The sequence below is a fragment of the Mixophyes fleayi genome, chromosome 3, assembly GCF_038048845.1.
Source record: "Mixophyes fleayi isolate aMixFle1 chromosome 3, aMixFle1.hap1, whole genome shotgun sequence".
Lineage (NCBI taxonomy): Eukaryota > Metazoa > Chordata > Amphibia > Anura > Limnodynastidae > Mixophyes > Mixophyes fleayi.
This window is the reverse complement of record NC_134404.1, coordinates 170,466,043-170,488,785: the sequence shown is the minus strand read 5'-3', so window position 1 is coordinate 170,488,785 and position 22,743 is coordinate 170,466,043. Positions and strand designations below refer to the sequence as shown.

The 22,743-nt window shown below is 41.5% G+C and overlaps 1 protein-coding gene across 4 annotated transcripts; it reads left to right on the top strand.

Moving 5' to 3' along the window:
- Positions 1-9,134: 9,134 nt before the first annotated feature.
- Positions 9,135-18,595, top strand: SRSF12 (serine and arginine rich splicing factor 12). Of its 4 annotated transcripts, none has more exons than XM_075202763.1 (6): positions 9,135-9,366; positions 9,906-9,944; positions 13,088-13,192; positions 15,678-15,781; positions 16,301-16,424; positions 17,544-18,595. In XM_075202763.1, exons 1-6 carry the CDS (start codon positions 9,302-9,304, stop codon positions 17,854-17,856), a joined length of 750 nt encoding a protein of 249 aa, XP_075058864.1. In that variant the 5' UTR covers positions 9,135-9,301; the 3' UTR covers positions 17,857-18,595. The 4 variants fall into 4 exon arrangements, with proteins under 4 accessions (XP_075058864.1, XP_075058866.1, XP_075058865.1 ...); XM_075202761.1 differs by having other exon boundaries at positions 9,137-9,366; positions 16,301-16,442; XM_075202765.1 differs by lacking the exon at positions 9,906-9,944.
- The last annotated feature ends 4,148 nt before the right edge of the window (positions 18,596-22,743 follow it).

Sequence of the window (22,743 nt, the reverse complement as noted above, 5' to 3'; positions counted from 1 at the left end):
CAGCTTACCCCCAGAGAGGTGCGGAGTCTAACTTTGGAGAGGTGTTCACCAGGGATTCCCGACAGGGAATATGACCTTGGCTGCTCTCCACCGCAGGTCGTGGTCCTCTAGGGGGTGCAGAGCAGAGAATACGCAAAACCACCAAGTAGTTAGGCAGAACAGTAGTAGTGGTGAAGAGATGCACGGCAGAGAACTGGAGCGCTGAGGTCCACACAGGCGTGTGTGGACCTCAGGAACTCTGGAACAGAATCGATGAGGAGCGATGATCTGCAGTGAATCTACAGGTGTTGACTGTGAGGGAAGCTGAACCAATATGGCAGTGAAGTGATGAGCTGCAGAGAGCAATAGCACTGAGATCCACACAGGTGTTATAATGCTGGAACAGGACCAATGATGAGTGATGCTCTGCGGTGATAATGCTGGGAAGCAATGAGCTGCACAGGTAACTGCTGAGAAGTGGTGAGCTGCACAGGCGTTGCTGAGTAGTGGTGAGCTGCACAAGTAGTTGCTGAGAAGCAGTGAGCAGCACAGGAATTCTGAGCAGCACAGGTAATGCTGAGAATCAGTGAACAGCACAGGTATTGCTGAGTAGAGATGAGCTGCTCAGGTAATTGCTGGGAAGCAGTAAGCAGCACAGGTAATGCTGAGAAGTGGTAGGCTCCACAGGTGTTGCTGAGTAGTGATGAGCTGCACAGGTAGTTGTTGAGAAACAGTGAGCAGCACAGGAATTCTGAGCTGCACAGGTAATGCTGAGAATCAGTGAACAGCACAGGTATTGCTGAGTAGAGATGAGCTGAACAGGTAATTGCTGGGAAGCAGTAAGCAGCACAGATATTCTGAGTAGCAACAGGGTGCACCATCCACAATATCAGGACCAACAGGAGTCAGAGGAAATGCTTCCTATCTGGTAGAGAGACCTGATGCTCTGACATCCATTAAAGAAAGGAGGGCCCTTATAAAGGGAACTGGCTGCAGATGATCCAATCACTGCGGAGCAGAGGTTTTGAAGGTTCCCAGGGAAACACATGCGCAGACCACTAGGCAAGATGGCATCCGATGATAGAGGAACGCCAGGCTGAACAGCAGATAGCGATAACCAAGGGAAACCAAAGCACACAGTGAACCACACGGGGCGAAACTGGTGAGATGCGTGATGATAATACTACAGGTACATGTATCTTTAATTTTGAAAGCTGTGCACACATATTTCTGGGGTTAATTTGGGAGAATTGGAGATACGGAGAGAAGTGGGAAGTTTCAGTTTAACAAATACAGGGTTAATAACCTGAATAATTTTGAAGGGTCCAATGAATTGGGGTGCAAACTTCATACAAGGTACTCTAAGGTGCCATGCTTTATCGCCAATTTTCAATGGAGGAGCAGCACGACGTCTCTTATCGGCAAAGTACTTATAGCTGGAGGAGGATTTCCTAAGGCACTTGAGAGTTTGTACCCAGATGGAATAAAAATCCCGGTGAAGATTATCCACTGCGGGCACCTGAGTGGGTGGAAGGGCAGCAAATATGGGAAGGTTTGAGTGATGATCATAAACAATAGATAATTTAGTAGAGGAGGTAAACTCATGATAGAGGTTATTATGGGCGCATTCCACCCAGGACAGAAGGTCAGACCCGTTGTCTTGAGAGGCAGGATTGTATATCTGGATAAAGGTTTCAAGATCATTTTGATCAGATTGATAAGTTTAGAAAGAGATCTTCAGAATCTGGCGGTAAACTGAACCCCACAGTCAGACGCGATTTCTAAGGGAAAGCCATTAAGCCAGACAATTTTTTTAATAAACAACTGGGCCAGCAGAGCCGCAGAGGGTAGTCCAATGAGGGGAACAAAATTAGCCATTTTGGAAAACCTATCTTCAATTACCCATACAGTATTAATCTCTTGCTTGGAGGGAGGTCAGTTATAAAATCCATGGACATGTATAATCATGGCTTGGTCGAAAAAGGTAGTAGAATTAGTGGTCCCGTGGGGCTCAAATGAGGAGTCTTGTGTTGTGCACATGTATTGCAGGCTGCTACAAACTGGCTGATATAGGCGCTAAGAGTAGGCCACCAATAATTTCTGGAAGCCAGCTTGGTAGTTTTCAACACTTCTGCATGACCGGTGAAGTGGGAAGCATGATACCATTAAAGTAACTTCTTTGGGAAAGATGGAGAGACAAAGGTTTTGCCTGGTGGAGGAGTGGGAGAAGTGGATACTGAGGTTGTCAGGAGGGTCTTAGGATCCAGAATAGAGCGTGAGGAGGGTTCAGTTGACTCCGGCTCGTGGATGAATGCTTGAAAGAGAGCGTCAGCTTTAATATTTCTTGACCCAGGACTAAAAGTGATGTGCAAGTTAAAACGGGAGATAAAAGGCGACCAGTGTGCCTGCAGTGGGTTTAAGCACTGAGCTGATTGAAGAAAGAGCAGGTTCTTATGGTTGGCGATGATGTTGACAGGATTATGAGAACCTTCCAATAGATACCTCCATATATAGAGTGCTAATTTCATGGCTAGAAGTTCCTTATCGCCTATATCGTAGTTCTCCGCTGGTTGGAATTTAGGGAAGAAAAAAGCACAGCTGTCAGGTTTTTTCAGAGGAAGAATATTGAGAGAGCACCGCCCCTACTCCTACAGCTGAGGCGTTGACTTCCACAAAAAAAGGTAAAGTGGAATGCGGTTGTTTAAGAACTGGAGCTGTGGAAAATGCTGTTTTGAGAAATTCAAAAGCTTCAATAGCCTCTGTAGACCACGTTTTGGTTTCAGCTCCTTTCCAAGTGAGTGCTACAATGGGAGCCACTAAAGTAGAATAACCTTTGATGAACTGTCTATAATAGTTGGTGAAACCAAGAAAACGTTGGATAGCTTTGATTCCAGAAGGAAGGAGTCAATCCAAGATAGCACAGACCTTTTCAGGGTCCATCTGAAGACAGGAGCCGGAGACAATATATTCCAAAAAGGTTGTGTGACGGGCCTCAAAGGTACTCTTCTCGAGCTTACAATATAACTGATTTTTTCGTAGTATGAATAGAACTTCAGCCACGTGATGACGATGAGTGGGCAAGTCCTGAGAGAAAAACAGAATGTTGTCCAGTTATACCAAGACAGAGAAATATAATAGGTCTTTAAAGATCTCATTAACAAAACTCTGGAATACCGCTGGGGCATTACAGAGCCCAAAGGGCATGATAAGGTATTTGTAGTGGCCACCCCTGGTGTTAAAGGCATTTTTTAATTTGTCACCTCTATGAATACGAATGAGGTTGTAAGCTCCAAATTGGTAAATATCTGAGTACACTTAATGTGGTCAAAGAGTTCTGTCACGAGTGAGATGGGACACCGGTTCTTAACTGTAATGACATTTAAACCCATATAATCGATACATGGGCGCAAGGACCCGTCTTTTTTTTCATAAAGAAAAATCTGGCACCGACAGGAGAAGCAGAGAGTAACATCCACGTTGGAGGTTTTCTTGGACATACTCCACCATGCTTTGTGTTTCAGGAATAGAAAATGGGTACATTCGCCCTCTAGGAGGAATTTTGCCTGGCAGTAGATCTATGAGACAGTCCCAAACACAATGAGGAAGCAGGATATCAGAGCGGCCTTTATCAGACACATCTGCGAAGGAGGCGTACTGAGGTGGCAATAACGTCTTGGCCTGTTCACTATTTTAACTGCTTCCTCCTATTTCCCATTGTCAGATCTTCAGGTCTCCTACCTGTATGAATGCAGTTCTCCTTGTTTCCTATTTGTACTCTAACTCCTGATCGCTTTCATGCATACCTACCTGCTGATTCCTGTGACACCTGTAGCATCGTGATCCAAGGCTGTATTGTTGACACATCGCGTCTTACTATCGGTCCTGTTCCTAGGTTATAAGCCTCAAGGGGATCTCAGCACCTCTGTCCTGTGCAGCACATCGGCCTCCTGGTTTTAACCGCAGTCACCCATTACACTGATCAGATCAGTGGATATATCGCAGTGCTTCGTGCCTTACCATTGGTCCTGTCTATAGGCTATCCAGCCCGCAGGGATCTTAGCGATCAGTCACCTACTGCTCATCATGTCCTTGTTGCTCATACATGTTCTGATTCAAGGCCAGTGATTATACTGCTGCTCATCATTGATTCTGCTCCGGGCTTTTCTGCCCACAGGGATCTCAGCACACAGTCCTCTCAGTGTATCACTCTCTCTACTATTCCTGGGTCATCTGTTCCTCAGTATGTTTGTGTTCAGCCAGCATTATATCGCACCTCATCATAGATCCTGTATCAAGCCTTGGCTACCCATCTGGGTCCTCAGTGCTCTTACCTGCTGTAGTGTGTTCCACAGTTTACCTGAAGGGTTACTACAAGGCATTGGGCATCATCATAGATCCTGTCTCTGGGTACCAGCTCATAGGGATCTTAGCTGTCCGGTATATTGCTGCTCAGCACATACACCTCTAACACTTGTGGAAGGTCTGATGACTATTTGTCATCTGCTTCTCTCAGCGTATGGTTCCTGTCGTATTCTCCCGACTCACCTGCCGCTCTCTAAACACTTGTATACTTACCCTCCTGTAGTCTGGCATAGCTACTCTTCTCCATTGTCTCTGGTTCCTTCTTAGTCTGCTCTGCGCCCCCTAGACGACTGCGACCTGTGGTTGTAGAGCAGTCAAGTCCATATCTCCTTGTGGGGATCCCTGGTGAATACCTCTCCTTCCATTTAACTCTGCACTTTTCATGGGGGTAGTCATTGCCTAGCAGGCTTCGAGGTCCATCCTGAACATGAACAACTTGCCTGAACGTGACAGTGCATTTGAGTTCGAACTTTCCCCCATGAGTTTTTTGTCTGAAAGAGCAAAGGTAGCCTATATGATTTCCTTGCTAAATGCCCAAGCTCTCGCTTGGCCATTTCCCCTATGGGAACGCAATGACGCTATTTTACAAAGTTCCACTACTTTTATCGAAACGTTCAGGAGAATCTTCCATGAGCCCGGCAGTCTCCTCAGCCACCTCCAATTTGCTGAAACTCTGACATGGTTTCATGACGGCTGGCCAATAAGTAGTGCAATTCCCTACATTCGCTTCTGAGGAGAGATGGAATACCGATGCCTTAGTGGCGGCCCTTTGGCAAAGATTAATTGATCGGATTAAGGATGAATTGGATCTTGAGGTGTTAATCTCCCTCTGCATCAAAATAGACATTCACTTCAGCGGACCCAGGAGGCACACTTCCGTCGTCCAGATGTCCGATTGACACCCAAATTCCACAACCCCTCTGTAACCTCAGAAGAGCCAATGCAAGTGGGTCATTCCCGTCTTTCACAGGAGGAATGACACAGAAGGTTTAAGAACAACTTATGCCTCTACTGCACAAAACCTGGGCACATTTTTGAGAACTGCCATAAGTCTGGGAAACACCCAATCCTAGCTGGTACTAGGGAGGCTGAGTTAAGAGGCATGCTAAAATGATAGATGACAATCGAATTGTTAACTGCCTTCTATGAGCCATTCCAGGTTCCTCCAGATCAGTCTACAATTCCCAATCCTCCGGTTCTCCTTTGCCACCTGCCTATGCCTCATTTCTACACATCTTCAGTAAGGTTGCAGCTGAGAAGCTTCCTCCTAGCCGTACTTGGAATTGAGAAATAGATTTAATTGCCAGGAAGACTATTTCTCATGACAGGGTCTACCATCTATCTCTACTGAAATCCAGGCCATGTCCAAATATATCTCTGAGAATCTCAAACTTGGATATATTTGCAAGGCTTCCTCTCAGGCAGTACCGTCCTTTTCATTCACTAAAAAGTAGCATGGCTAAATGCTATTACTATAAAGTATTGGTGTGGCGGGATCACATAGGAACAACTTATTGTAGATATTTATTTTAAATAAGGGTGCAGGTCACCGCTGTATATCATTGCAAATGTACTGGTATTTTTTATATTGTGTGTATTCCAGTATAGGAAATGTATCGATTTCTAGGTTAGAGGAAGTCTGTTTTGCTGAAATCAGGAAATGCTAAGTAAGTCTAAGTAAGTCTTTTCATTGCAGAAGTGACAAAAACCTGCTTTAGCCTGAAGGCGAGAAGGAGGTTATTACCTGTTGTCACATCTTACTAGAGAGACAGGAACCTGTTTCAACAATGTAGACTCAGGATACAAGTAATTTAGGATATCACAGATTGCTGTGAATTTTGTAAGTTAAATTGCTTTAACTTCATGTCTAGAGAAATATCACATCCTCATGTTAAATTATCTGATGTGATATCAGATGCTTTGGTGCCTGGTTGGATCAGGGGGTCGGTCTACCCCGTCAAGTTTTATTCCATCTGTTCTCCTGGAGATCACTAGTACCTTAAACTGGTATACCTAACTGTCCTTATTAGGACAGCTAATAAATATCACTGCTTCAAGAACCTGCTTTGACGCCTACTTAACTGCTGTAATTCCTGTGTCCTACATATTAGACCAATCTAATCCGTTAGAACCCTGCATCCAGTACCAACTCTCTGCCCACTAGCTGCAGCTCTGGCCAGTGTGATAGGCCAGGGAAAATCATCCACAGCAACCCTAATCTGAAGGCAAGAGGTCAGGTGTACCACCAGATGCCTAACAAGGGGGAACACTAGCAGCGAGTTACCCAAAAGGATGTGGTTCTAGGTACCGGTAAAGGAGCCTAGTGGTGGCAGCAGGAAAAGCCCCTACGACTGCGGTTAGAGGGGACATTTGGGATAAAGAAAAGTGGACGGTGGCAAGGCAAGCCCAGCCGGGTCCCCAGCAACATAAGGACAGGGTGGCATAGGAGGTCCATCCTGTCATAATTGCCTAAATGCTATTACTATAAATAATCACTATCCCTTGCCGATATCCCCAAACTCTTTGACCGTATTCTTGGGGCCAAGATCTTTACCAGATTTGATTCACGTAGTGCCTATAACTTCATTCGAATTTGTCAAGGGCATAAGTGGAAGACTGTCTTCTAGACGTGTGACGGTCACTGCGAATATCTGGTCACGCCATTTGGTCTTGGTAGCACCTCAGCAGTGTTCCAGTGATATGTAAACAAGATTTTTCAGGACCTCTTGTACCATTCTCTGATCGTATGCTTGGACGACATTTTGTTTTTTTCTAAGGATTTGGATTCCTACAGTAACCAGGTTGGGGAGGTTCTCACTCGCCTCCGGTTCAATCATCTTTATTGTACATTAGAAAAATATCTCTGAGCAAGATAAAGTTCAGTTTTTTGGATACCTTATATCTGGCCAATGTCTTCAAATAGATTTGGACAAAGTGGCGTCAGCCCACAATCTTCTGGTCTCAATATTATTCAGCATTTTCATGGGATTCCATAAGTTGGTAGCAGCATAGGAGAGGTCTTATAGGCGGGAGTGAGAGGTGGTTACCACAGACGAGACAAGGCACAGGTCAGATATAGATCTAAAAGGGTGAGTATTTTGCTGTGAGATTCGAAATGTATGAAGGAGGGAGGTTTTGGTAAGCGCTTTTTAGGTAAGGGTGAGTAATTTGAATTTGATTCTGGAGGAAAATCAGTCAATATAGGGATTTGCTATGTGGTATGACAGATTGAAATGGGGATACCTGGGTGAGGGGAATGCCAGATAGTAGGAGATTGCCATAGTCAAGAAGGGAGATGGTGAGAGAATTGATAAACATTATAGTAAGAAGCTATTGAGTAAAAAAAGGGTGTATTCTGACAAAGTTTCTTAAGTCAAGTGTGACACCAAGGCCACAGGGAAGGGAGACTGAGGAAAATGTTGTGTTATCGACAGTGATAAAGATTTGAGGGTAGATGGTGACTCTAGGAAGAGGGAAGATAACTTCTGTTTTAGACATTTTGAGCTTTAGGTAGCGTTGTGATAGCAATGCGGAAATAGCTGAAAGACAGTTTGTATACGAGATAGTACAGAATGGGAGAGATCAGAAGAAGAAAAACAGATTTTTGTTTTGTCAGTGTATGGATGGTATTGAAGGCCGAATGAGCAAATTAGTTCCCCAGGAGAAGAGGTGTACGGTGAGAAAAGTAAAGGGCCAAGAGCAGAGCCTTGTGTGGGAGTGGAGGGGAGGATGTGCCAGAGATAGAAACACTAAAGGAATGGTTCCATAGGTAGGAATTGAACCAGGAATGAACTGTGTCGTGAAAGTCAATGGAGTGAAAGGTGTGCAGAAGAGTGTGATCAACAGGGTCAAAAGCAGCAGAGAGGTCCAGGAGGGTGAGTATGGAGAAATAACCCTTGGATTCTGCTGTAAGCAGATCACTGACCACTTTTGTGAGATCAGTTTCAGTGGAATTTTGGGGTTGGAAGGCTGACTGTAGAGAGTCGAGAATGGAGTGAGAGGAAAGAAGGTGAGACAGGCAGTTGTACACCAATCGCTCTAGTAGGCAATGACGAGGAGAGAAAAAGGGCAGTACTTGGAGATCGAGATATGGTTTCCTCAGAATTGGTGAGTGCATAATTAAAGGTGGATGGAAATGTTGCAGTGGAGAGAGATTTTTTGAAAATGTGAGCTATAGGTGGGCATGTAGTGGGGAAGATGGAGCAGAGAAGTTGGGAGGAAATTGGGTGGAGAGGGACAGGTTGTAGGGTGAGATGAGGAGACGAGTATACCAATGCTATACTTAGCAAAGAACGACCTCAGCTGTTTTCCGCTTGGTAAATTAGCCCCATAGTTTACACTGCCAGCTACTTAAGACAAGTATTAGAAAGAATAAAGAAAAACTTCACTAGACTGTAAATGTGACTGCAATTTTTTTAGTACAATTATTATTTTACCTTGTTTTTTTTCACTATAATTTGGTAGGTAGTGCTCCTATCCAATGGCTCAATAGTACATTTACTCTATAAATAATTAACGTACTCATTAAGAAAAATATAATTGTATAATTACGTAATTTAAAAACAGAATACATTTTATCAGTGATAAATATATGGAAAATCAACAACGAATTTCCAAAGTTAGTGAAAATATTGAATAAGTTCACCATTCTCCATATCATTGAACACATCGCTGGGAAGCCACATCAGAATGTGCGTCACGCAATTGTGAACCGGGCACAAGACACCATAAGAAATGGACCATTTCCAACTTCAAATATGGAAGCAAAGCTATTTCCGGAACCGCCCCCGGCGTAACACCTTCCGCTCACACCCCTCACAGACGCCGAAGCCCTCCGCCATCCTAGACAATTACGTTAGTGCAAACAGTCTACGTGTTCGCGGTTAGCGTTAGGGGTCCCTGCTCCTCGTTGTTCGGCTCCTCCTCCCCTGTCGGTGTGCGACGCCGGTGCAGCAGTATCATGTCCCGCTACTCCAGGCCGCCCAATACCTCTCTCTTCGTCAGGAACGTGGCTGATGGCACCAGGTACGGACATGACGTGAGAGCACCCCGCCATTGGACAGACACCCCGCCATTGGAGAGACACCCCGGGATATAACGGTGCCGTTAGTGTGGGGATTAGACTGGGAGCACGGCTTGCAGCGGACCGTGTAGCAGTACAGGGAGTATCAGCACGGGCGCCGCAGATTAGCGGAGATTAGAGGCCATATCCCAGGCCGCGCACGCCCAGGCCAGCAGCCATGTCACCAACTACTGTGTATAACTATTGTCGGGATAGTACAATCTGCAATTTAATAATTGTTCCTAAATGTGGTTTGTTCCCTAGTGTTACATATCCTGTGCCCAGTTTATACCTACAGCAAATGCCTTATTCCATCAAAGCACCACAACTATGTGATTTATTTAAGTTCACCAACGTGTTAGGTATGGTTATTAGGTCCTGTCAGCCTACATAAGTGCAGTTGATAGATATATTAATAAGTATCAGTTTGTACAAAGCATTTTACCTGCCTATAAATGTATTTTAACACAACCAAGTGCATTGCATTTTTTCTTTTTCACAGACAATCTGATGATCAAATTGACCCACAGCTACAACTAAGGTGTTTATATTTCCTATTGTAAAGTTGTCTTGGCAGCAGCTTGTTCTTGTGTTATTGAAAACCATTATTAGTGCTGTTAAAGTTAATCATTGGCTTAATTGTGCCATTTGATTACACATACTAATATTTACTTGTTTTTATTTTTTATTTTCATGAATTGGAAGGGATTATTGTCTAAATAAGCACAATTAGCATGTTCTTATAGATCTAAATAAGAGAATGTGGGCGATAGACAGGCAAATATTAACTTCCTTCTTTATTTTTAAATATCTGTTCATAAATTGTTTTGTGTACAGATTATTCAATAATACAAGTTCTGTCAGCTATACCATGTTTTTGTGTGATCAAAATGATCAACCTGGCAACAGTTTTGATCTTTTGAGTTAGAGCAAATAATTTTAGTCTGTGCCACACATGTAATGATGATGATTACATTCTCATTTGGTAGTATCATAAGTTTTATATTGAATGAAAGTGGTTTCCTCCCACCTAACTCGGGCTGTTTTATTGGCTGAAGTACTTCTATTTGTGAAGCCCTGCAATGTCCACTAGTTTGTACTGTGGACCTCTTCTGGACAGTTTATATATTACTGTAGGAGCACCGAAGGAGAAGAGGGATCACAGCCATGAAAATAAAATGATAGCTGACTCCTCATTGGCTGGCTGTGACCTTGTTTAGATCAGACTCTATATTTATTCCTGAGAATTGGATCCTTCCTCTCCTTCTGGTGCTGGAACAGACTTGTCCCCATCAGAGGTCTTCACTGCAAATGAACATGAGGAACAACGTGAACAGGTTGATCGTTCTCTCACCTATGTACTAATGTGGGGTAAGGTTGAAATCTCCAAGTGAGTGTCCCCTAAGATAAACTGTGAAGGGGGAACTTGTGAAATTAATGGTTTTCTCCACCCATAATTATTTAACTATTTTTAATATGTATTGTGGGCATTTTTGTTCTGTCTCCCTTGCGCTTTAAAAAGCATGCAAGAACACTATTTTACATTTATAAAAGCAAAGACTGTATATTATTGAATAATATACATGAAATAACTAGAGTATATCTAACTGAATATCTACCAAGCCTGCTTCTTTAACTAAACATGCAGTGCCTTGCTTTGGAAAAAAATAAGTGGACTGGTTGATTTATACACATGACAGTGATGTTACAGCAACAGAGTCTCAATTTTTAGCTATGTACATGTAATTCTACACATCTGTCAATAGTTTACTTTTTCTAACCTTTTATATAGTTTGAATATATTACACAGCATTCTGTAGATACGCAAAAGGGAAATTATTTTGCAAGAATACTTGGTAAAACTACAAATTGTCCTGTTTTGCTACTAACATTTTTTGCCTTGCAAGTTCCAGCATATTATCGCATAGTATCTTGATATGTTTACACTTGATGACCACAGAACACTCAAAATATCCCAGTTATAAATTCAAACTAGTATATATACATTTTTTTTTGTAAAAGGCATACCATTTTTCCATTAATACGGTTTTTGTAACGTGATATCTGCTTGGGAGAGTATACAAAACAAAGCTTCCGATTTGCAAATGGTGGAACGTGGCTATCTTCTTCCAGATTCTCTGCCTTGCGCAAGGCAGGGGAGCTGTGACTTAAGGCTTCCTGGAAGTGACAGCTGCCACTGATAGTGGGCTCCAATGTTATTTTCTTTATATAGAGCCAGCACATTACTACACTCTGTACATTAAATGTTTATTGATTCACATCACTCCTTTTACATAAGAAATATTTAATTTGAAGCATGTTGCTGTAATTACCTCAATGCAGTATGTGTTATCACCTAAGCTGGTGGCACCATATTGGTGTCTCCTTAAGCAAATGTTTTATCAAACATGCAAGCTGTTATATTATGTAAATTATACCATAAGTTTTGAATGTGCACTTGCCCCCCCAAAACATGTACAATATTGAAGAGCTTGTTGAAACTAAATTTTACTGTGGGCAAACAGCTTTTTTTACCACCATAGTATTGCAGCTGTCCAACAGATTACTCATTTCAATGACAGACATCTTGCTGATTTGCAACCAAAGGCAGATGTATGTCTTACACTAGAGAAATAATAAGCTAATAGAAACCTAACATAAGTTTTCTATTTTGCTGCCTTTCCAACTTGGTGTTAGAAACTGCATTTTTAAAAATTTCATTATGAAGATCTTCATCATCATTTATTTATATAGCGCCACTAATTTCGCAGCGCTGAACAGAGAACTTGCTCACATCAGTCCCTGCCCCATTGGAGCTTACAGTCTAAATTCCCTAATATACACATAGACAGACAGACAGACAGAGAGAGACTAGGGTCAATTTTGATAGCAGCCAATTAACCTACTAGTATGTTTTTGGAGTATGGGAGGAAACCGGAGCACCCGGAGGAAACCCACGCAAACACAGGGAGGACATACAAACTCCACACAGATAAGGACATGGTCGGGAATCGAACTCATGACCACTAGGCCACTGTGCTGCCCAAGATCTTTCCACAAAATGTAAAAAATTTTAATCTCAATGCAGCGATGATCCCGTGCTTTCACCAAGCCCACGGTTCATATTTCTGCATTTGCAGTTGACCATGTATAAGGTTCAGTGAATATCCAGCTGTTTTGTAGAGTCGGTATAAGCTTCATGCCACATGGCCATGGACACAATAAATCAGCTCTTCACCTCTCTAAGTATTGTCTTATGATGGTGCTCAGTGACAACATTGATTGTATACTGCAGTACTCTTGTGTATACTGTGTTCAAACACCAGTATGGCAGTATGTACTGTTACCCAAAATGAGAAATGCTGGACAGAACAGCAAGGTCAGCAGCACCAGCAAATGCTCAGTTCTTTATAAGGTTTAGTGCTACTTTGTCATGTTGTGGCTGAATTAGGGTTATTAGAATTGTAGCTGAGAAATTAGCATTAAAAATGTTTGTCTCTAGAACAAACATGTCTGTCTCTTCTTGTATACAAGGTTACTATAGCTCAAGCTACAAATGTAAATTGTTTTGTACCTAAATTATTCTATCTGATGCATATCAGAGTACAAAGTAGTAGAATTGTTGATGTGCCAAAACAATGAAATTACACCATCTACCTTGTTTCTCTGCCTTACACACTTCAGGCCGGAGGATTTGCGGCGTGAATTTGGTCGGTACGGCCCAATAGTAGACGTTTACATTCCTCTTGACTTCTACAATCGTCGCCCCAGAGGATTTGCATATATTCAATATCCTTTATTTGCTTGTCTTAATGTTCAGGAAGCATGGACATGCCTGCATCCTAACTGTATATGTGTTTATTTCTCTGTCTCAGAAAATGTAAAGCAGTCCACAGTAGCTGGCAAGCACCCCAAGGTTTGAATGAGCCTGGTTAGATAGGACCAAGCATAAAGCCCACAGACACCTTTGAAGTTGCAGCTTCAAGGAATAAAGAGGGAGGGTGGAAAGATAAGAAAGCTGGAAGAGGGAAAGTTCTTGCCAAGCACAAAAGACACAGCCTGCACCAAGCTGAGGGTTCAAATTTCCTACCTTTAAATCCAAAGCCAAGTTCGATTTGGTTGATCCTTGTCAAAGTTCACCTTGCAAGCCCCAAAGAGTAAAGGTCAAGGTTCAAGATCAAGTCAAATGAGGTAATCGGAAAAGTTTCCTTTTGTATCCTACTTCTCAAATATGTCTGATCACTAAAAAGCTATTTCAAATTGTGACCTAATGGAAATATTTGTGGAAGTTCTAGTTAAAGCAGCAGTCATGACAAGTTCTTGGGGTTGGCTTTGCCTTGATCATACTTGCAGACATACTAGCCTTAATCTTCAGCAGCGGTAAAAATAAAATGCTGGTTCATCGTAGCGTCTAATTTTCTAGCATGCTACAAGTGTATGCTTTGTACTCATGGTATTGCTGTCTGATGTTGTCCGAGTGTGGCTGATGTTGTTCCTACCATCTTTAGTGGTTATCTTCAGCTGCGTCCATTGGGGCTCCCAATTGGACAGTCATGATAGCAATGCTGTGCAGGTTGCCACGCAGTAGTTTGCATGTCAACATGACAGTCTGGAAGGGGAATTTCAAAACATCCACAGTCTGAGTAAGGATGTCCCATCATTCTGTCCATTGTTTGATTCAGGCTCTAACAGTCTGAACTCAACATAGAATGCTGTGACATCTTTATGCAGAGGACGCGTCCCAGAACTCCCCTTCCAGCTACTTTACGGCAACTCCCGAGTGTGTCTGCCATGAGAAGGACTCCTGAATGAGGCAATCCAACAGCTTGTGAAAAGGGCCGATAAGGACAGTACGGAAACAAAAGTATGGAAATACCCCTTAAAAGCTTTGCTGCATGTTTTTTTTTTTTTCTTTTATAACCTGTTGTGCACATTGGTTGTAAAAAGTGGTTAAATCAATATTCCTTAGATAATTATAGCTGCTGAAGGGCTTCTCAAAAATGTTTGTTTGCATTTATCCTATACTGTCCACAGTGACAAGCTTGCCACTTGGACAAAGTGCAGTGCAAATGGGTTACTTTCCAGGTTATTCACATGTAAGAAACTGAATTGGACATATCCAACGATTCACTTTCATGGATAGAGCTGCCAGGTGACACACGGCTTATCAATGTAGTTCACAGGTGACAGCACACAGGAAGACTGCGGTCACCTACAAACTGGATTTTTGAGCTTGCCTGAAAATGATCTGATCAATTTTGATTGAATTATCTGGCATGCTGATCCATTTAGTGACAAATGTTGATATTGAGATAATTTGCCAATATCTGTGTGTATGCCTAATCTATATTCTCACACCTGTGAACTGCAGAGTTTTATTCATTATTGCTAATATAACATCGGCATGATTGGAAAAAAATCTGTCTAACTTGAAAACGTAGATTTATAGCCTAGTGAGTGCAAACCTGCAAGCATTACAAAAAGTTATAGTTTTGAGTGTCATTCCTTATTTCATACAAAAATGTCCAAACTGTGAGTGGGGGACTTCCTTTGCACACTATTTTTTGGTCCAGAGCCACTGACGTTCAACTCAAGTTGAAGTTTACTTGTGTGTTCCCTCCTGGCTTTCTGTTGAAGGCAGTAGGTAAAAGCATATTTAGCGTAACGTGAAGTATTCGTGTTCATGTGGTCTGCCATAAAATCCACTGTCCTGTCTATCCAAACTTGCAAAGTCCATGGCTATCATTTTGCTACATGTACATAGTATTACAAAGCCGGTTTCACCTATTTTTTGCTGTCGTTCTATATCCTATAACGTGTTTTTCTAATCTGTACGCAAATATATTAGGTATTCAGCTAAACATTGCCATTAGTTTATTATTTGAGTGACAGTGAACTTAAAAATATTAACTCCGTCGAAAGATGTCTCTACAAAAGAAATATATACATCTGAAACCTATTAAACTTGGTAAGCTATACTGGCTTCTTTAGCATTCTTACAAGTGTTTTTTGGGTGAATGTGCACCAAAATATAGCTGAAAGTATGATGTTTATAGTAAGCCTTTTAGATTTTAGTCAGTGTTGTCCTTTTTTAACTTGAGTGATTGAGAGTGTATTTTCCTTGTGGTCACTGCTGCTTTAAATAAGCTTTTCTAACTGGTAAAACTACTGTGAGCTGTAAAATCTTGCAGTCTTAGTCTGGGTTTTCTTTTCAAACTTCTGGTTTATATAGCGCCATATACAGTATACCACAGTCTCCTTAACAGACAGTCAGGTTTGAAGATGTCCGGGATGCTGAAGATGCCCTTTATAATCTCAACAGAAAATGGGTTTGTGGACGTCAAATTGAGATTCAGTTTGCTCAAGGTGATCGAAAAAGTAAGTACTTGGGATTTCTAACCTAGTGTTAGTTCTCGTAATAGTGATTGTACAAACGCTGCAAAAACAAATGTTTTAATGTTCAATATCTGAGGTGCATCAATCCCCATTATTGTTTCTGATATTTTCCATCAGTGTCCTTGTGACATGCTGCTACATATTTATTTATATAAATTGTCGCACAATTGGTTTCACTGTTTTCTTTCACAAACTACTATAAAATGTAAACTGATCAATTATAATAAATCCTCTGTGCCCCAGCTTCTAAAGTACAGTCACTACTATTTTGGCCTGTGAATGCAAACGTAAGGCAACAATGAAACATGCGAAAAAGCTTCCCATTCTGATTGAAAGTACTACATATATGCAGAGACTACTTTTCCCTTTGGAATCTGTACAATTGGACCATATTTTAGTTCCTGCTGCAAATACCTTAAATAAGTTATAATACCAAACCATTTCTTTCATTTTGTTAATAACTTACTATTTTCTGCTACTTTCATACCCTCCCTATTATAGCTCCTGGACAAATGAAATCCAAGGAGAGACATGCCAGTTCCCCAGTTGACCGCAGGAGGTCCAGAAGCCACAGCAGAAGGCGAACGCACAGCCGAAGCTCCTCGTGGGACCGTGGCAGAAGGAGGTCAGCCAGCAGCAAAGTGTAAGGCCACTACGCACATGTGCCACATATATTTTAGACTAAAGAATGTTCATAAAGCTCATCTGCTCTTGTATAAGTAACATGTTCCTTGCCTCTATGTGCAGAAACACAGTGCATATGTTACCTATGCTAAGATACACACATGCAGAAATAATTATCTTTATTTATATGGTGCCACAGAATCTGCAATGCCACACAATCAACAAAAACAGAAAAAATATAGATAAGGGATAAAAATAAAACAAATAGATTCAGCAAAAATCAATACAAGCGACTATAGAGAAGGCAACTACATAAGACAACTAGAACAAAGGAAACATTACAAAGCAGATGACGAGATAGGAAGTAAAGGGCTAAACTTGTGAGTATTAACATAAGAGAATTAGGGTAGTAATTGCAGACAATAGAGCTGTAGAGTGATGTGGGAATTGTCTTGGGATGGGGCAGAAGAGGTTTGAAAGATTAGAGGTTGGGGGTGAGTCTGATTGGGCGGGGCATGGAGTTCCAAATATGGGGAACAGTGCGGGCAAAGTCCTGAAGGCGGGAGTGTGAGGTGGTGATGAGGAGAGGCGAGGGTCTTTGACAAAATGTAGTGGGTAAGTCAGGGATGTCGGAGGGGGAGGCATTTAAAGAGGGCTTTGAGTGAAGGAATGGGAAGCCAACAGAGGGTTTTGGAAGAGAGGCATAGCAGAAGGCGAACTTTGGGAGAGGAAGATTAGTGCGACGCTGCATTCGGCCCAGATTTCTGGGGGGACAGACATTTGTCTGTTCTGTTGGCTCTTAAAAAGCATATATGCTTTAGTTAGAATCGACCGACCCTGCAATGCCCTGTAAATGACTTTTATGTATGTCGTTTGTTTTTGTTACCAACCACCCAAGACCCCTCTTTTTATGCGTAGTGGCCTTTATAGCACTGCTTTCACATTTACAATACATAAAAAGCAAGTAAATACGGAGGTTGAAAGCTGCATAAAATGTCGGCACAAGGGAAATCGTTTGTGCTCATGGAAATAGTGAGATATGGTTCAAATGACTTTTTCTTTTTTTCTTTAAAAATGCTTACTGTATGTCTAAAATGTATTTTTCTTTGCCATCCTGCAGGTCAAAGCACAGAAGGCATTCCTATAGTCATTCAAAATCACGCTCAAAGTCACCATTAAGGCATTCTTTTTCTAGGGGACGATCTAAGTCGATGGAAAATTCTCCATCTGGTTCACCACCAAAGCAGTCTGGATCAAAGTCACGACCTGGCCAGAGGCGTTCTGGCTCTGCAAGATCCCACTCAAAGTCTCCCCATCATAGAAACACCAACTCTACTTCACAAAAGGATATAGTCCGACACTCTCGTTCAAGGTCTAGATCACGAGGCTACAGGGGTAGAAACAGCCGACAATCTGGTTCTGATGAAGACTAGTGTCTACTCATAACCAGTTACAGGCCACAGGAACATGCAGCTCATTTAACCAGAATGCTTTGCAAGTTCCTCATCTATTTTGAGGTGTTGCTCACATCACTTAGGCTCCCTGGGGAGTACAGAAACTCAATACTGTAGATAAATTACAAACTCATCTAGTAATGTAAGTGGAGGCAATATTCTGACTTTTTTCTTTTTTTAACTTAAAAATCAGTATTCTAAAGGCCTCATTTTTTCTTTTTCTTTTTTTTTTCCTTGTATTAAAATTTCCTTTTGTTTGATGTGTGGAGCATTTTAAAGGCTAATGATGGAAAAACATTTCATTGGGTATGAACTTTGTATGTGTTTAAATGCAATGTTTTGCAAATTTATCTATTGTTATAGTGTCTTCATCATTTTTTAACTAAATACCCTTTTGATAAACTGAAAATAAGATCCATAAGGCTATCATTTTAACCTTTTCGTCTTTAAATGGTCTGTAAACCATTTTAGTTTTTGCATTTACATTTATGCTAAATTCTTAGTTTATAACTAAGGATGATATATGCATGACATTTTTGTTCTTAGGCTTGCTGTGTAGCAGAAACCATTATATTGCAATTCTTGTTTGTATTTGAAACGCCGTAGTCGGATTTTCGTAGTGCTTTAAATTTTGTCCTCTGAAACTGTCTTTTGAAATGGTATTGTTGGCATAGTTGCATATTTTTCTCTAGCGGTTTTAATAAATAAAAAGTGCACACGTTTCGTTTCAAGACCTTATTAGGCTATCTGAATAACTTGGAAACTGGTAAAAAAAAAATATATGGGATTACGGTAATCCACTTGTGATGGCAGAGTTGATGATCATTATCATATTGTCTAAGGTAATACACACAGTATTTGAAACAAAACCCTAATATTTCTCTTCCGTTTTCAGTTTATTACAGATCTTTCTTCTACAATTCCTAATTACTTAGTGCAATCCTAGAAAGCTTTTAATTAGCAGCATACCATTTAGCTATTAAGCACAGATATTTGAAATGTTATATGTAGCATTGCTCATGTAATTCTTGTAACAAAATATAGATTAGTAAGGGTAGTTATTCTTGGGGAAACTTGAGGCGATCCAGAACTTCCAGTTATCTTGACATAAATGCTGCTGGGTTCTAACTTGGCTATCATTAACCCTATCTCATCTTAATGTTTTTATAAATGTAATGAGATTAGATATTGTACATTTTTGTTTCCAGACCTCTTTGTGTGCATTCTGAGCATGATGCAAATGTTTGCAAGAGCTCTCCATGAGGAATAATCATATTTTTTTTCTTCCAATGGGCCAGATCAATTGGGATTCTTTTGGTAACCTCTTTAAAAAGCAGAGAACTACAAATTTGGTACTGAATGAGGCCATATAAAGTCTAAAATAATCCATTCTTTACATATGTAATTGTGGCTGGCAGCAGTTAAATATTGGCCACAAACTTTGTTAAATGAGTTAGCGATATTCAGGATTGTAAACTGTAATTGATCCTAAAAAATTAACACTATTCTAAAATACCATGGATGAGACATGTTTAATAGATGCTAATCAATATGGAATATATCAGTTGTCCAGTTTACTTTTGGAGGTACAGAGTTGTAGCAATAGGGTCTGAAAAGTGGCAGGTGATGTACAGGTTGTGAGCAAACCCAATTGAAACAGCAAATAAGCAACACCAAGGATTCTGGAAATTTGCGGCTCATGCGTAAATTAAGCTAATAATCCAGCATGGTCAAGGTCCTTTATAAAAAGACTGCCCTGATTGCCTATAATTATGGGTAGCATGGCTGCAAGAGGAGACTTTAGTAACTTTGAAAGTGGGGTGCTGGGGCATGGCTGGCAGGGATTCCCTGTGCCCAAGACAGCTCAACTTGCTAATGTTTCACAAAAATCACCTTAGACAATGGTATTTAATTCCAAGAGAAAAACTTCGGCAAAGGTAAATAGTGTGTGGGTGATGCTTCAAGAATCTAATATCTGCATAATTGAAAGTGCAAGGCAAAACAGCTGAGCAACTGCAGATCAATTGACTGCAAACTTCAAATTGACATGAGTGGGATTGATGTGTGTAAGTTTTCTACAGCGCTGTGGAATTGGTGCCACTATATAAATAGAGATACTATAGTCCTGCAAGCCTGCAGGAGGGAAAAATTGGACTCCTTTCTACACGTTCTCATCTTACTGGTACTCCGACTGCAAGAAGTGGGCAGTTGCCATTATAATATATAATAGTCTCTGCATTCTGCAACTTTCTCAGACCCAGACACTGGTTTTTTTTTTTGGTTTTTTTTTGAATAGTGGTCAGCACACTCTGCTCTGTAGCCTTCACCCTTGCTCCAAATCAGTGATGCATTGAGTGGCTGGCACAGAGACATGTTATTGTGGGAGGCGATTTCAATTGATAAATCTTCCCCCCCCCCCCTCTCCTCTCCCAAAAAAATAGATGCCACACACTCCAAAGATTCTCTGACCCAAATGTTCCTAGTCTAATAACATGGGGGCAAGACTACTCTGCAGCCTATTAGGATCATTTTAAACGGGTAAAAAAATAAAGGTGACAGCCCATGGTAGCCTACTATGAGATTGGCCTGGGGGGCAGGTGTCCGCCCTGCCCCTGCTTACTTACGTTTCTTGGATGGGTCATGCAGGTCTATATCCTTCTTGACCTAATCTGACAGTTTACTTGTCCGCGCAGATAGTGATTAGAAGGCTTGTTTTCCCTTGAACCCTGATTATTTTAGAGAATTTGTCATCAGATGTAGCATGAGGGATTGTATGGGAAGCCCATGAAGCCACTATCCATGGCCAACTCATTAGTGTAGCCTCAGCAGCTAAGAAACTAGCTGCTGCAGAGATGACCTCCCTTAAACAACAAATTTTAGCATTATTGAACCAACACAAACATAACCCTGATACTAACCTTCTCTCACAGATCGAGACTCTTAAAGGCCAGTTAGATACTGTCTTGTAGAGCAGCCTCTATCATGCAGAAGTGCTTTTATGATAAGGCTGACCATGCAGACTGTTGGATCAAAAGCTACAACAAAAACGAGCCCTTGGCCTGATTGACAAAATCTAGACAAAAAAAACCCACTCTAAATCCATCACTTATAAATTGAACTTGAACTTGCGAATCTATTGAAATTGTAAATGAATTTCGGGAGTTTTTTGTCTGCCTTTATAACCTGTCTGGGCCACCTCCATGGAAGGACTTGACCGCAGAGGATTTAGAGGTGTATCTAGCTGGCACTTCACTTTCTCAACTTATCCAGCCCCAAATCTCCTCCTTAAATTCTGACATCATGCAAGACAAGACCCTAGTAGCTATAAAATCTATTGAGCTCTTCTGCCCCTGGTCCTGATGGTTTCACAGCCCAATATTATAAGAAATTTGCATGGATCCTAATTCCTCGGGTGACAGATTTATTTAACAAAGCATTAGAGGGGGCCTCCTTCAGCCAGCTATCACTTTAGCAACTAGAACGATTATCATGAAATCTGGGAAATACCATACGCATTGCTCTAGTTATAGACCGATTTCTTTTCTCAATGTGGACGCTATGCCAACAGATTGAATCCGCTCCTAGAGACTGTCACTGACCAGCTGGGATTTATCTCAGGGACACAGGCCCCAGATAATAGCAGGAGGACTATTAATCTTGTTCACTCCATTCATGACAGTAAAATTCCTTCCTTGATTATGGCGTTGAGCACAGAAAAAGCATTTTGGCTGTTCATGTATGGGGTGCTTGGGTTGATGGGTTTCTCTGGCAAATTTTGGCCTGATACACCTCCTTTTCTACTACTGTATCAGCAAATGGTCTAACCTCGCCACCATTTGGAACCACCAATGGTATGTGCCAAGGATGTCTTTTTTTCTCTGCTTATTTTTGCTCATGTCATGGAACCAATGGCAGCCAAGGTACGAGCTAACAGAGATATCTGGTATTCGTGTGGGCACCAGTGAGCATAAATTGGCTCTATACGTGTGTGATATTTTATAAAGTATAGCAAATCCGCTCCCTGGGATTGCTCTCTCCTGCCTCCCTCCTCTGGCTCACACAGGCTCTTCTACCTAGGAAAGCTCAATCTCACCCCATTGTTTCGCACAATCTGACAGTATGGGACTAGGTTTCCCGAACATATGGCTTGTCCACTCAACCTTCCCCAATGATTCCACTATTCAACTCCGGAATTTCCCCCTGGCTTGGTTCCATCTGAGTTCTGCCAATGGCAGATGAGTGGTATCAGATACCTGAATGATTCGACCCGTGATAATACTTTCCCCCTATTCGCTGATATTCAATCTAAACTTCATATTTCCACAATTTTTTTTTACCAACCCATATTTACAATTGCGAAATTTCCACAGCAAAGTTAGATGCAGTCTTAACTTACGTCCCCTAACTACTGTTTAAACGCTGTATCCTTCATGAGACATCCATAGCTGGCCTGATTTCCACTTTATATTCAGAGCGCACAGTCTCTAACATGGCTACTCGAGATCCCCATGAATTGGCCTGGGACGATGACTGAGCTGAGATCTGGGAGAATGCCACCTCCAGTTCAATGTGTGTGAGGATAAAAGAGAATGTGTACAAAATTGTGCTTCAATGGTATTACATCCCTACAAGGCTTAAAAGGATGTTCTCTGACTCCTCTGATAGATGTCGGCGGGGTTGTTCTTTAGAAGGAACGTTCCTCCATATATGATGGGGTTGTCCGAAACACACACGTTTCTGGCTAAACATCATGCATTTGATCTTTGCAGTCCTCCAACTCATAATTCCCCCAGAGTCTACATTTTTCCTCCTCCCTCTGGCTGTCCCTTCCGCTATTCCATCACAAAAATAAAGTTATCGGTCAAA

Bases quoted from the DNA above. Each gene is read 5' to 3' on its own strand.
- SRSF12 (XM_075202761.1), top strand. From the start codon at position 9,302: ATGTCCCGCTACTCCAGGCCGCCCAATACCTCTCTCTTCGTCAGGAAC. The intron at 9,945-13,087 runs GTGTTTATATTT...TACACACTTCAG, and splicing joins GACCCACAGCTACAACTAAG to GCCGGAGGATTTGCGGCGTG. The intron at 13,193-15,677 runs ATATCCTTTATT...ACAGACAGTCAG, and splicing joins AGAGGATTTGCATATATTCA to GTTTGAAGATGTCCGGGATG.